This window comes from Magnolia sinica, chromosome 12 (assembly GCF_029962835.1).
Source record: "Magnolia sinica isolate HGM2019 chromosome 12, MsV1, whole genome shotgun sequence".
NCBI classification, from domain to species: Eukaryota; Viridiplantae; Streptophyta; class Magnoliopsida; order Magnoliales; family Magnoliaceae; genus Magnolia; species Magnolia sinica.
The window spans coordinates 14,166,697-14,180,043 of NC_080584.1; the positions used below are offsets into that span (position 1 = coordinate 14,166,697).

The 13,347-nt window shown below is 41.1% G+C and overlaps 1 protein-coding gene across 2 annotated transcripts; it reads right to left on the minus strand.

The window, feature by feature from the left end:
• Positions 1–8,737: 8,737 nt before the first annotated feature.
• LOC131220961 (photosystem I reaction center subunit III, chloroplastic) lies at positions 8,738–12,104 on the minus strand. Of its 2 annotated transcripts, none has more exons than XM_058215989.1 (2): positions 11,304–12,102; positions 8,738–8,870 (listed from the first exon to the last, which is right to left on the minus strand). In XM_058215989.1, exon 1 carries the CDS (start codon positions 12,002–12,004, stop codon positions 11,306–11,308), a length of 699 nt encoding a protein of 232 aa, XP_058071972.1. In that variant the 5' UTR covers positions 12,005–12,102; the 3' UTR covers positions 8,738–8,870; positions 11,304–11,305. The 2 variants fall into 2 exon arrangements, with proteins under 2 accessions (XP_058071972.1, XP_058071973.1); XM_058215990.1 differs by lacking the exon at positions 8,738–8,870 and adding an exon at positions 9,162–9,183 and having other exon boundaries at positions 11,304–12,104.
• Positions 12,105–13,347: the final 1,243 nt, after the last annotated feature.

Below are 13,347 nucleotides of genomic sequence, written 5' to 3' on the forward strand. Positions count from 1 at the left end.
ACATGAGGTTGTATCTCCCACTGTGTCGTGGTCGGTTGGAAAGAGGTGTGGCCTTATCCGCCCGAGTGAGGGAGCTGTAAGCTAGGCTGAGTATGACCAACTCGTAAATAGGTCCACTATCGACGAGCCGAATTGGTATTGCCAGACTGCTAGCTAGCGGATAGTGAGGTCTCTTCCACTCACTGGGTTGTGCAGCTAGGGGGGAGGCAGTCGGTGTGGAGTATAATAGACTCTGGTGATTTTTCCAGAGAGCAACCGTACTGATATGTGGACTTATTGAGCAGGAATTGTATATTCATTCATTCACCATCCACTCGAGCTGGTTGCGTAACTATTTGTTATGTGTACCTCGCATGATCAGGATTTCGGTTGGGCGCGCGACTAACCTAAGATCAGGAGTTTACCACATTGAGTCGGACTATTCAAATTTAGGTATGGGACTAGTTTGGATAGAAGTCCCTTGTGGTGGACCCCGTAGCCTGCGACACTATATACTATCATCCCGACTTTGCATTCTAGCATAGTCATTTCATTCGCACAGCATATTACATTGCATCTGCAATCTTAGCATTTTGGGTTACTATATTTTTTATACTTATATGGCCTAGATGAGGTTGATGGTATTCGTGGCTCATCAAGATTTGCATATTGCATTGCATCCTCAACATTTGTTATTGTCTTATTATGTTTTGCATCGCATAGCCTTTATACGGCTTATAACACTCATGGACTTACCAGTATATTTTTGCTTACTCTGATATCGTATGATTCATGATCTTGTCAGTATTTTTACTTACTCTGATGATGTATGATTTATAGGCTTTATGGTATACTTGGCACTTATCTTATGCACACACTTTCACCACCCTCTAAGCTTTTGTAAGCTTATGTACGATAGATGCGTGCAGGTGGCGTTAGGTTGCAGCAACGTTAAGCTTGGAGCGTACAGCTGTCCTCTGGAGCTTTGATTTCGATATATGTATTTCCCTTTCAGCATTGTATTCAAATGATTATATTAGTGGATATGTGATGATGATGTTGCCTTTATGATTTGGGTATACGTGTGATTATGATTCTTATGAGACAAATGTACGTTGGAAAATCCTCCTTGTAGGATCCCAGGATCGGAACATGGCGTATGTACGCAGGGGGCCGAGAATGGGGTACTATGGAGGCTGTCAGTACCGGGTTCGGCGATTGGGATTCCTATGAATCCGATTTCTGTGTTTGGGGCGTGACAATATCCCTCCCTGATATATGACTAATTCCGAAGCCAAGGTTGTGTGCAAATTGCAGAAGACTCTATATGGCTTGAAACAATCTCCTCGAGCTTGGTTCGGGAGACTGAGTTTGGCAATAAAAAAATATGGCTTCCAACAAAGCAGCTCTGATCACACCCTATTTCTTAAACGTCGACAAGGTAGGATCACAGCACTAATTGTCTGCATTGACGATATGATCATTACAGGAGATGATGCAGACAAGATTGCAAGACTTCAAGAACAGTTAACATCTGAGTTCGAGATGAAGAACTTAGGGGGGCTCAAGTACTTCTTGGGGATCGAAGTTGCTAGAACTAATCACGGAATATTCCTTTCTCAGCGGAAATATGTTCTGGATCTACTAGTTGAGGTCGGGCTACTAGATTGCAAGCCTGTTGATGTACCAATAATCCAGAATCACCGACTTAGGGAATATCCAGACCAAGTTCCAATAGACAAAGGTAGATATCAAAGACTGGTTGGCAAATTGATTTATCTATCGCACACGCAACCTGACATTGCCTATGCGGTAAGTGTGGTTAGCCAATTCATGCATTGCCCGAGTGAAGATCATATGAATGCTGTAATGCAAATTCTCAAATACCTGAAGCCGTCCCTTGGAAAAGGACTTCTATTTTCAAAGAATGGTCATCTAAATGTTGAAGGCTATACAAATGTTAAATGGGCAGGAAGCATATCAGATAGGAAGTCTACTTCAGGTTATTTCACATTTGTTAGAGGGAACCTAGTCACCTGGAGGAGTAAGAAACAGAAGGTAGTAGCGTTATCAAGTGCAGAAGCAGAATTTCGAGGAATAGCCAAAGGACTATACGAGCTTCTCTAGCTCAAGAGACTTTTATCTGAGATTGGGTTTACCCCTAAATGTGAGATGAATCTATTTTGTGATAATAAGGCGGTGATTAACATTTCACATAACCCAGTTCAGCATGATCGGACCAAGCATGTAGAAGTCGATCGGCATTTTATCAAACAAAATCTCGAAGAGAAGATAATTCGTTTTCCTTTCGTGAAATCTAAAGACCACGTAGCAGATATTCTAACAAAAGCTGTATGTAGTAGGAGTTTTCACAACTCACTTGGCAAGGTGGGCATGATAGACATATACGCACCAACTTGAGGGGGAGTGTTGGCATGAGTTGTCTGCCACAGATTAGAGGAGCAAATTAACGGATGAAAATCCCTACATCATAGGGTCAACTGCAGCCCAACGGAATCAACAATTATAGCCAAGATTTTCTATGGTTGATAGCGAGATTTGTGTACACTGAAATAGGAGTATTGTTTGTTGTTATATACTATCACTGTGTAAAGGAAAAAATACGAAATATAGAATCTAAATTCTTCCTCCAAAAACTTGATATTGGTGTCTTGTGGTTCAGATGGTTTTCGATGGATGATGTCTGTGGTATATGGCTCAAATGTGTCAGCCAAATGTCTGGCATTTTGGAAGGAGCTCTTGATTGTGTAGTTAAAGTTTGGGGCCCATGGTGTGTAGGTGGTGACTTCAATGTTATCAGGTTTGCATAGGGGAAATCTATCGAGGGGAAATTAACCATTAACATGAAGGCTTTCTCTTTATGGGTGAGTAAGTGGAGGATGCTTCACATGATCGAACGGTTAAAGTAACAAAGTCCTTTGTAGATGGGATAGGTTTCTTTTGTCTTTAGACTGAGTGGATAGGATGTCGTTAGTTGCTCAATGTGCTCTTCTAAGAAGGAAGATGTCGAACCATAGCCTTATTATACTCGAAGTTGAGGAGGAGAATCAGGGTCCTAAACCTTTCAGGTTTGAATTAATATGGTTTGAGGTGGAAGGTTTTCCTTCCTTTGTGAGGTCCTAGTGGGATTCTTTCCTAGTTCATGGCTATGCGGGTTTTGTTCTATGTCACAAAATGAAACTTCTTAAAAATAAAAAAGATTCTTGTTTCAAAAAAAAAAGTTATGGGACAGCATTAAGTGGAAACAGACTCTATGCTATGTAAAATTCAGGTTCTAGATTTGAAAGCAGAAGGGGAAGAGATTTTGTGGTGAGGACATCACTTCACGTCGTACACCTTTACATGCTTACGTATTAGAGGAGGAGGTGGGCCGCACCGATTTTCCTAGAGCTAGGCGAGTACCCGTGATCGTGCTAAAGACCCCATGTGCATGTGCAAGCATCTGTAAGACCTCACACTAAGAAGATATACATGGTGGTCTATACTATTTGTTACTTAGACTTCATCAACTTATATGATGTAATTTTGTTTATGTTATGTTTAGACATCATTATGAGTATTTTTAGTTGATTTTATTTTCGTTAAAGTTTACACGACATGGTGGTTATTGTAATTATTGAAACTTCTTAGAGCTATAAAAGAGGGTGGGTGTGTGACTCTCTCCCTTATTGGATTTTTATATTTAAAAAAATAATAAAGAAGCTTTGCTCCTTTTTCTTCTTCTTCTTCCATCTTCATGAGATTTGAATATACTTTCACGTGATTTGTAGTGAAGATTGGTGTGGGCTAATCTTCATCAACAGAGGTGTGAGGTCTCCATTTATCCCCACATCATCATCCATTTTCACTCCGTTAATGTATTAATTGTCTTCAAAGTTCTTCGATTCTCCCATCTCAAATCTTCATCTTCTCTTAAACTTAACTTTCTCATACTCATCCACAATCTAAACCCTAAAATACCTAAACTCATTCAACCAAGCCACACGTGTGATCGTAGAGCCACACGTGTGAACTCCTCGCGTTGGCCATACAGTCATACCTTGCCCATTTGGGTTTCTCATTACCCTTATATCAAAACCCTCTTATTCCATTCTCAAAACCTTAACCCTAACCCAAAAATCCCTATCTCTCTTACTTTCCCAAACCCTAACTTTTCTCACTCTTTAATTCACCCAAAATCCTTACACCCCTCCTATCCCAAACCCTAATTCCTATCCCAAACCCTAATTCCCACATCCTAACCAGTAAATCTCTTAATCCCCTCACCCAATTTGATCCCAAAAGCCTTAATTCCTATATTTCCCCAATTCCCTTAACCATACTTTTACCTTAGGTTGTATTGGGCATTTTACTTTGAAATAAACTTTACCCTATGCTAATTGGATGTCCTTACATCCATTAACTTATAGTTTCATTTTATTTAATGATCTTGTGTGGCGATGTTGGTAACCTATATGATAGGATTATGCGTGATTTTCTTTTAGTTTTCATGGTATTTGTGATGACTAGCAAGGTTTGTATTTTTTGTTATTTATTTTAATTTTGTTACTTGATCACACATGGTATTTGATTCATGCATCGGTCCTACATCATTTTGGAGGAGCAATTTTTGTGATCCAAATTAACTTTTGACTACACTAATCGGCTAGAAGAGGAGAGATTAATGGAGGCAAAGATCATATCCTATTTTGCTTAAAGCCATAATGTTGCTAGTGAGCGGGCTAGAAATAACAAAATTGGTAGTATTGTGGTAGGTGGTGAAAGAGTTGATAATAAAAATAGTGTTTGCATGGAAGAAGTTAAATTCTTACAGGCACTTCTAAAAAGGAAAAGCTTACCTTGGATAACCTTAATTTTAGTTGCCTATCGAATGAGAATTCATTTTCACTTAAGCAGCTATTTTTGGAGGAAGAAATCAATGAACCATTTTCAGTTTTGGTCGAGATAAAGTTTTGAACCCTGATGAATTCCTACTTGATTTTTTCCAAGTTTTTTTGGGACACGATAAAAGGTGATTTGATGAACTTTTTAAATGATTTCTTTGCTAGAGGGCACCTCTCTTAGAAAGTGGGTGCTTCATTTATTGTGATTATTCTAAAGATTGTGAGGATAGAAAGACTTGGGGATTTTATAAGTCCAATTAGTCCCATTGATGGGCCTTACAAAATTCTTGTTAAAGTCCTTGCTTCTAGATTTCATTGTATTCTTAGTAATGTCATTTCTATGTATAAAAGTTCTTTTGTCAACGGAAGGTAAATCTTAGATGGTACCCTCATTCCTCATGAGTGCATTGATTCAAGATAAGGAAAATATAAAAGGAGTGGTTTGGAAGCCTGATATTGAGAAAGCTTACGACTACATCAACTGAGGCTTTTTGGATTATATGCTTGGAAGAGTCAGGTATAGGTTTGTTTGGAGAAAATGGATAATGAAATATATTGTTTAAGCTAGATTCTCAATTTTGGTGAATAGATCCCCCGAAGGATTTTCCAAAAGCATAAGTGGCATTAGACAAGGCGATCTACTCTCTCCATTCCTCTTCATAGCTATAGTTGAAGCATTAAGCAGGATGCTTTCCAAGGAGTAAGATGTGGGTTTGTTTAAAGGTTTCCTAGTAGGTGATCATTCCCCTAATAATCCATATTGAGCTTGCAGATTATACGATTATATTTTGCAATGAGAACGTAGCAAAGGTTTACAATCTTGGTATGATCCTCCGTTGTTTTGAAGCAACTTCAGGTTAAAAGGTAAATTTGGCTAAAGGTGAAAGGCTTAATAGTCCATATGAACAATGACGAAATTGAGCACCTTGCCGGTTCATTTAGATGCAAGGCGGGTTCATTCCCTTTGTCATGTTAAGATCTTCCTCCATACATAGGAAAGGCGCCCATCCACCTTTGGGATAAAGTGATGGAAAGATTTGAAAGGAAAGTGACGGGTTGGAGATGGCAGTATGTCTTTAGGCAGGCAAATTGCCCTCATCAAATTAGCATATCCAATTTCCCCATTTACTTCGTATCTCTTTTCAAATGCTTGAGAGCGATCCTGGCTCACCTTGACAAGCTTCGCGATTTTCTTTGGGAAGATTCGATCGAGAAGAAAAAGTTCCACTTGTTGGAGTTGGGTGAATTGTGCAAACCCCATGATAAAGTTGGTGTTAACATTCGTTCTTCGGAGGTGATGAATTATGCCTTTTTGGGCAAGTAATGGAATAAGTCAATTAATAAAAAGAAGAAAAGAAATTAATTTTAGAAAAAAAAAAAAACAGGTCGAAGTGATATAAAAAGAACTCTGTTCGATTTTGTTAGTCCTATCTATAAGAGGAGAGCATACGAAAAATGTAACCGATTCTTTCGTTTCGTTGGGTTACTAGCCATCCACCAGGAGTTTCGGGTTGAATACCAATATGAATGGAGAGGGGGCTCTTTGGAGAGAGGTTGTTGCTAGTAAATATAGTTGTCCGATAGGAGGTTGGTGGACCAAGAAAATTTCCAACTATAGAGCTTCGGCAGTTTGGAGAGGCATCTTAAGTATAAAAGCTAAGTTCTTGAAAGGTTAGGCCTTTTCCTTGGAGAATAGGGAGATGAGTTCGTTTTTGGGAAGATGTGTGGAGGAGTGATATATATACCTCTCTAGGACATATTCCTAGTCATTGCTAGCCTTCCTTTATATCGTAACATTACGATTAGAGAGTGTTTTGAGCTTCATGGTGAGACCATTTTGTGGTCGCCTCCTTGCCACTATTTCTTGCAGGATAATGAGGTGGAGTATGTAGCTCTTTTGGAATGGTTGCATCCTTGAAGGTTGTCAATCGGTGAGAGTGACAATTTGGTTTGGTCCAAGGCAGGTTTGGTCACTTAACAGTTAGATCTTTCTACTTCATGCTTTGCAAAAGAGGGCGCCCCTCTAAAGATCGAGGCCTTCGCTTGGCTTGCGAGAAGAAAAAGAATTTTGACAATCGATAACCTTCAGAAGAAATCTATGATTATCCCGAATATTTGCCTCCTTCGTATGTCCAATGCAGAGTGAGTTGACTATCTTCTCATGCATTGCTCTTTTGCTAGCCAAGTGTAGGTTTCTCTTCTCGCTAGATTCAACGTAGCCTGGTCTATGCCCAATGACATTGGCAACCTCCTTTTAGCTTGGCACGAGGTTGCCCTTCGCAAGAATAATTGTGTGGTTTGGAAAGTGTCACCTTGTAAGTTTATGGGTGATTTGGGAAGAGAGGAATGACAAATGCTTCCATAATGCCTACCAAAACAATGAATGGGTAGCTAGTTATGCTTGGGATATTGTTGTCGAACGGTTTGTGGGAAAGATGTAATTTTTCTATGTTTTGTTTCACTCTTGCTTTTTTCTTTTTTTGTTTATTGGCATTATTTCAATCATGGTGTGTCGCAACGGCTGTTATGGAGCTATGATATCTTGTAACCGTCGTTACGTAAAGTTAATGGTATCAACCGTTACACGTTATGAGGTCGTAGTGGCCGTAATACTTGTTACATTTGGTAATCCATTTCGGGCTTGGGCCTAGATGTTTGGCCAATTATTAGCTGATCTAATTCGGGCTGACCCTGAATGGGCCCATCAACCATCAGGTGGGCCACAATAAGCTGATCAAACAGTGGACCCATCATGGACTGGCGGGCTGATCACTGTCGGACACAGGTTCCATTAAACAAAGCTCGTGAGTTGTTATCCGTCCATTTACAAGCCAACAAAAAGATGGTTAACGTCACTTAATGGGAAGCACTCCTTTAAAAGGGTTCATCAGTTGATGAGGCCCAGCAAATGAACGGTTTGGATCGCCAAAATTGCACAACCTCCATCCAATGCAGCCCTCCAATGGTCCTTGGTATAGGGATTTCCATCCATAACTAATTAATGGTGGGAGTTGTTTGATACAGATTCATCTGTAGCAGTTGATACAAATATCTATTTGTGACCCACTCATCCAATGGGAGATAGAGAAAAAAAAAAAAAAAAGATACCATAGGAACTTGGTTACAAAATCATCCCACCGTACATCTTGCGACCAACTTCGAGTCCCGCTGTTGACCGTGGACACCCCCATAAGGAATTTTAATTGGATGATCACTTGAGTCGGACTGAGTTAGGGCTGACCCAACTCAATCTGGTTTTGAAATAGGCCTGACCCGAACTCGACCCGACTCGGTACCAAGTCCAGCATGCCTGACCCGATCCGAGTCCAGGTCTGGTCTGGACTAATCCGGACCAAGTCAGACCAGGTCATAAGTAACGAGTCGGGTCGAGTCAGACCAAGTCAAGTTGGATGCAACGGGTATCCACGAGCTGAAATCACAACTCAAAACTGAGATTCACTTGCTAGAATTGCGGCCTCTCCATCAACTACATGCCATCTCATATCTGAAACGTCATATCTGAGCTTTTTTAAATATATATACAAGTCGAGTTTCGGATCAAGTTAAGTCAGTATCGAGTTGGATTTCAGGTCGAGTCGAGTCGAGTCACTGGGTGACTCGAACTTGACTCGGTTTGAGTTTGGATTGGATGAAGTCAACTTGATTCGAATTGACTCACCTACTTGGTTCGGATCGAGTCGGACAAGTCGAGTCATTCCGTGCCCAGCTCCAATGATCGCATAATCACCCCACCCATTGATGAACTTTTTGCTCCTTAAACGTGGATCAACGGGCAAAAGACTTTGATCCTAAGAACACTAATTAATATACAAATGAAATTGATATAATCAAAATGCATGAGAAGATGAGAAGACTAAAATACAAATACAAAAGAAAATAGAATGTCTTTTACAAGTTCAGCTCTTCTCTCTTTAAAAACACATTCATATATGCTTGTGGAAGCTCTCTCCATTTCTCCAATCACATCTGTTCAAAACCATCAGAAACCCATTTCAAATCAACCCATTCTCATAGGTATAACCAAAGGAATTAAATTTTTTTTATTTTTTTTTTTAAAAAAAAAAACACTCCATTCATCACTTTTTAGAGCCACAATCACTCGCCCAAGTCGACTCGGGCTTGGTTTGTTTGAAACCATGGGTTGTAATTAAGAGTAGGGAGCGACTCAGCCTGATTTGGCCTAGAAACACTAACATCTTCGCAAAAATGCCTCATCATGTGGGAATCTTTATCATGAATCATTTTCTTTCCATTTAGGAGAAAAGGAGATCATTTGGGCCTGTTTGGATAAGAGTAAATGGAAGTAAATGGGAGGAATTGAGAGTAAATGAAGGTAAATGGCCTCTAAGGTGCGTTTGGATGGAGTAAATACATGGAAATGAAATGAATTGGGAGTAAATATGCCTGCAAATGAAATCCTCTCTTAAGGTAAAGATTTGGAATGAAGCGGGGAAAATGTATTTTTGAGCTCCCTTGGAGAGTGGCATGAGTAAACAAAGTTGTCACTATGCTATGAACATGTCCACCATATATGTGGCACATTTTATCGGCTATGTTACTAAAATCAGACTACTAGAATGATCTAAATCATTCAAAGGTTGGCTATCTAAATAGACCAAGGTATTCCATAACGGTAACGATACACCACTGTTACCTTTACGATACGGGACATACGGCTGTTACGGCCCCATAATGGCCTTTATGATCTCCTTTTTTTTTTAATTATTGAAAAAAAAAAAAAAAAACCTCCCAAGAAACCTCCTTGTAATGTTGATTAAAAAATATGAAAAACTTGTATATGCCCTATAATAGACCATTACGGGGCTATTATGTCCTTTATAGGGGATATAACATACCATTAACAGTACGGGTCATTTTTTTCAAAACGGTTGTTACAGCCTTACGACCCCGTAACGTGTAACGGTTGCCACCATTACCTTTATGTAACAGCTTTTATGGCCTCGTAACGGACTTTACAGCACACCATGAAATGGACGGTTGACAAAGTTGACAAGTTGCCTATTTGTTATGGGTGCCTACTCATAATTCAATGGTAGACTATGCATTTCAACAATGAGATCATAGGTTCAAGTGCCCCTGTGGTGTGCATGGATGTGAGTGTATATGTAAAAAATAAAAAACAAATTACTTGTTTGTCATCCTTCTGTGGCCCACTTGAGGCTCAAAATTTTCACATTTTTGGTTAAAGTATATATTTCAACTGGCTTATTATAATCATTCAGTCAAACATCACATATGTCCACTAATTTGAAATATTAAAGCTGATTTGAGATATCACATATTTTCATATGAATATATTAAAAAATTCTAATGTATTTCAATTACTCCCATCGAACATTATATCTGGATTTCAAATGCATTTCATTTATCCAAACACAGCAAAGTCATTTATTCCCAATTCATTTACCTCCAGCTGCACTTCTAATCTTCGGACATTTTGAATGCACCTTCATCCATTATGAAGTGCTTAAGTGACAACCCACTTTGTGCAAGATCTGGGCCGTTCATTAAGTATGCCACATCATACTTAATATAAGACCAAAAATACCCTTGATATCCTAAATAGGCTGGGCCAGGCTGGACTGACGGGCCCATAACCAAACTTCCAGCCCAGCCCAATTATTAAATGGGCTTATATTTTACGACCATGCCAGGCCCATGGGCCTAAATTCTAGACCAGCCCGCACGAAGTGGGCCAAACTTGAACTGGCGACAGCCCATTTATAGGGCCCACTTGTACGGGCTGAAAAGCCTCGGATATCCTCAGGTCGCCTATCATATGACATGGGGACATCAGTGGTGTCCTAAAGCTCCTATTTCATACAAGCCCAACCCACGGTTGGATCATCCAGACCGTTGATCGCGTGGACCCCCACTTTGGATGGAGAATGCCCCACAAATTTCACAGATCAGATCTTCCTAGCCGTCAATCTCTGGCCATTGTTCGAGCATGATGCACATGCCCTCTCAATCATGCATCCCAATCTGGATCGACACAATCAGGGACTTGTGGATGGAGCAGGCGAGATCACAACCGTCCAATTGATGACCATAAAATGGACGGTTAGAAATGAAGTAGTTAGCAGGTCCCAATTCAAAGGCAAAGTTCAACGGTTAAGATCATCCAATAATCAACAGATCCACAACAAATCCCACAATTTGAACGATTCAAAATTGGCATCCGCATTTTTCAATCCTTTAATGTTAACCACCTATTTATAGGCCACAGATAGAAGGATTACAATGTTCCAGTATGGGAATTTTGATGATCTCCCACATCCATAGCAGGGCCCATCAGATCAACGGTCTGGATCAACAAACAGTAGGAATGCATCAAGACCATACAATTTACTCACAGAGAGAGAGAGAGAGGCCCACCTTCACACAACAGTAACATCAGCATCATCCACCACCAGATCACCGTTCACAAGCTCCCGGTACGCCGCAACGGGCCAGATGAATCCCCTGAAAAGCAGCCCTGAAGCCAACGGCACGTCGATGATAATCTCCTTTTGGGTCGGCTTCTTGTCGTCCCTGATCGCGATCAGGTAGCTCCGGCCCACCCACCCGATCCAACCAGCGATGTACAAGAACAAGATCCCAGGCGTGATGAACTCTCCCCAATGCCGTTGATCACCGCTCACGATCAGGTGGGGAAGACCATCTGTCCCACAGAGTAGCCCCTGTTTGCCGTAATTATCAAATCGCCGCTTCGTCTTCTCCATCGTCGCCTTGATGGCGAGCGCCGGAGCCGAATCAGGTGCGTAGAGCTTGAGCGACGACTCGAGCTTCTTCAAGGACTGCTTCTCACGCTTCGCAAACGCCTTGGATTCCTTGCATGGTGTGAGGCCTGCGATATCGGCGGCGGCGGGGAGCGGAGCCGATAGGAGAATGGATGAGAGAGCCAATGCCGCCGAGAAGGCCGTAAGAGGGGAAGATGATGGTTGTGATGATGGTGGGGGAGAGATTGATGATGAGATTGTGGTGGGCCTGAATTTAGTTGAGAAAATGAACGGTGAGGATTTGGGTTTGGTGGAGAGAGGTTTGGAGAAGGTGGTGGGAATGGTGGTGAGAGACATGGTTGGGTTTTTTTTAAAATTTTGAGGTTTTTCTGGTTTTTGGAGGGAGGGAAGGGGGTGTAGGATAAGAGGGGGTGAAGGGGGTGTACGATAAGAGGGGTGAGGGTGGTGTATTTGGAGGATTGGTGGGAGATAAGGGAAAAGGGGGAGAAGAGGATGTGGGTTGAGAAGAGATAAGGTGGTGGGGTTTGAGGATTTGAGTTGGATGGCTGTGATTGGTTGAGGACTCAAGGTATTGATTTTTGAAGCTGTTTGTTAGATTTTCAGTCAGATTTGTGGTAGACAGTGTTTTGGTATCTTTTGGGTGTCTTTAATGGTTTTATTCAGGAAGGGTGATAGGATATGTGGTCTATCTTTTCACGGTACATACAGGTTTTCAGTTCTGACAGGTGGGGCCCACAGTTTGGAAATCTAGACCGTTGGTCTGTTGCATCCCACCCTGGATGGACCATGTCTTAAAAAAATTTCTTAATAGGATAATGTTAACCTTTCAATTTGTGGACTACAGATGGATGGTCGAGGTGAGAAATACAGCAATGGTTCAGATTCAACTAAAAATGGCCGTAGGACTCGTGGGTGGCCCACCGTGGAACTCGATAGAGAAATGTTCTGGTTGAGAAGTGAAGATCATGATAAGATGATCAACGGCCAGAAGCATAATGGTTTGAGCTTGTCCACATGATCAATGGCCTTCTACTGGTTGGACCAGCAGGTGGGCCCTACCATGGCCCACAATCTGATGGAATAAGGCTTGCAGTTCGTGTCCAATGATACGAAAGGCATTCTCAAGACGACTCTGTTGTAGGAGGGCCGTGCCCTGCACGCGCCACAAGGGGGGCATGTGCCATGCGCGTGGCGTGCATGCGATTGTGATGTGGAGTGGGTCGCGGATGGTTTCATGGCTAAGATGGATCAGAAAAGGCCCGGTCAATGATAAAAGTGATCCAAACCATCGGAACTTAAAATGGGCATATCTCACGCCCTGAAATGAGTTATCAGGCGTAAAATATATGATTTTAGGGTAGAACGAGCTACTTTAGCCAACCAACCCCGTTATGCCGAGTTGTACAAGCCGGATTTGAAATACTCCTGCATCGACGATTGTTTCCATGTTTTAATTTCGTTTTTACTCTAAATAGGAAGTTTTAGTTTGATTATAAGGGCTTTAGGAGTTGTGTCGAATGGAAAAAACGCTTAGAATAATTAGTAAAACGGTGTGGTGAAGCCTAATAGGACACTTACTATTTTTAGCCGAAAACCTTACTAACATCACAACTATCTATAAATGATAAGTTTACTATTCATAGTAAGTTGCGAATTATAGGAGTTTTAATTGTAATTTG

What these genes read in the sequence shown, in the direction of transcription:
- LOC131220961 (XM_058215989.1), bottom strand. Translation starts at nt 12,004, where the DNA reads ATGTCTCTCACCACCATTCCCACCACCTTCTCCAAACCTCTCTCCACC.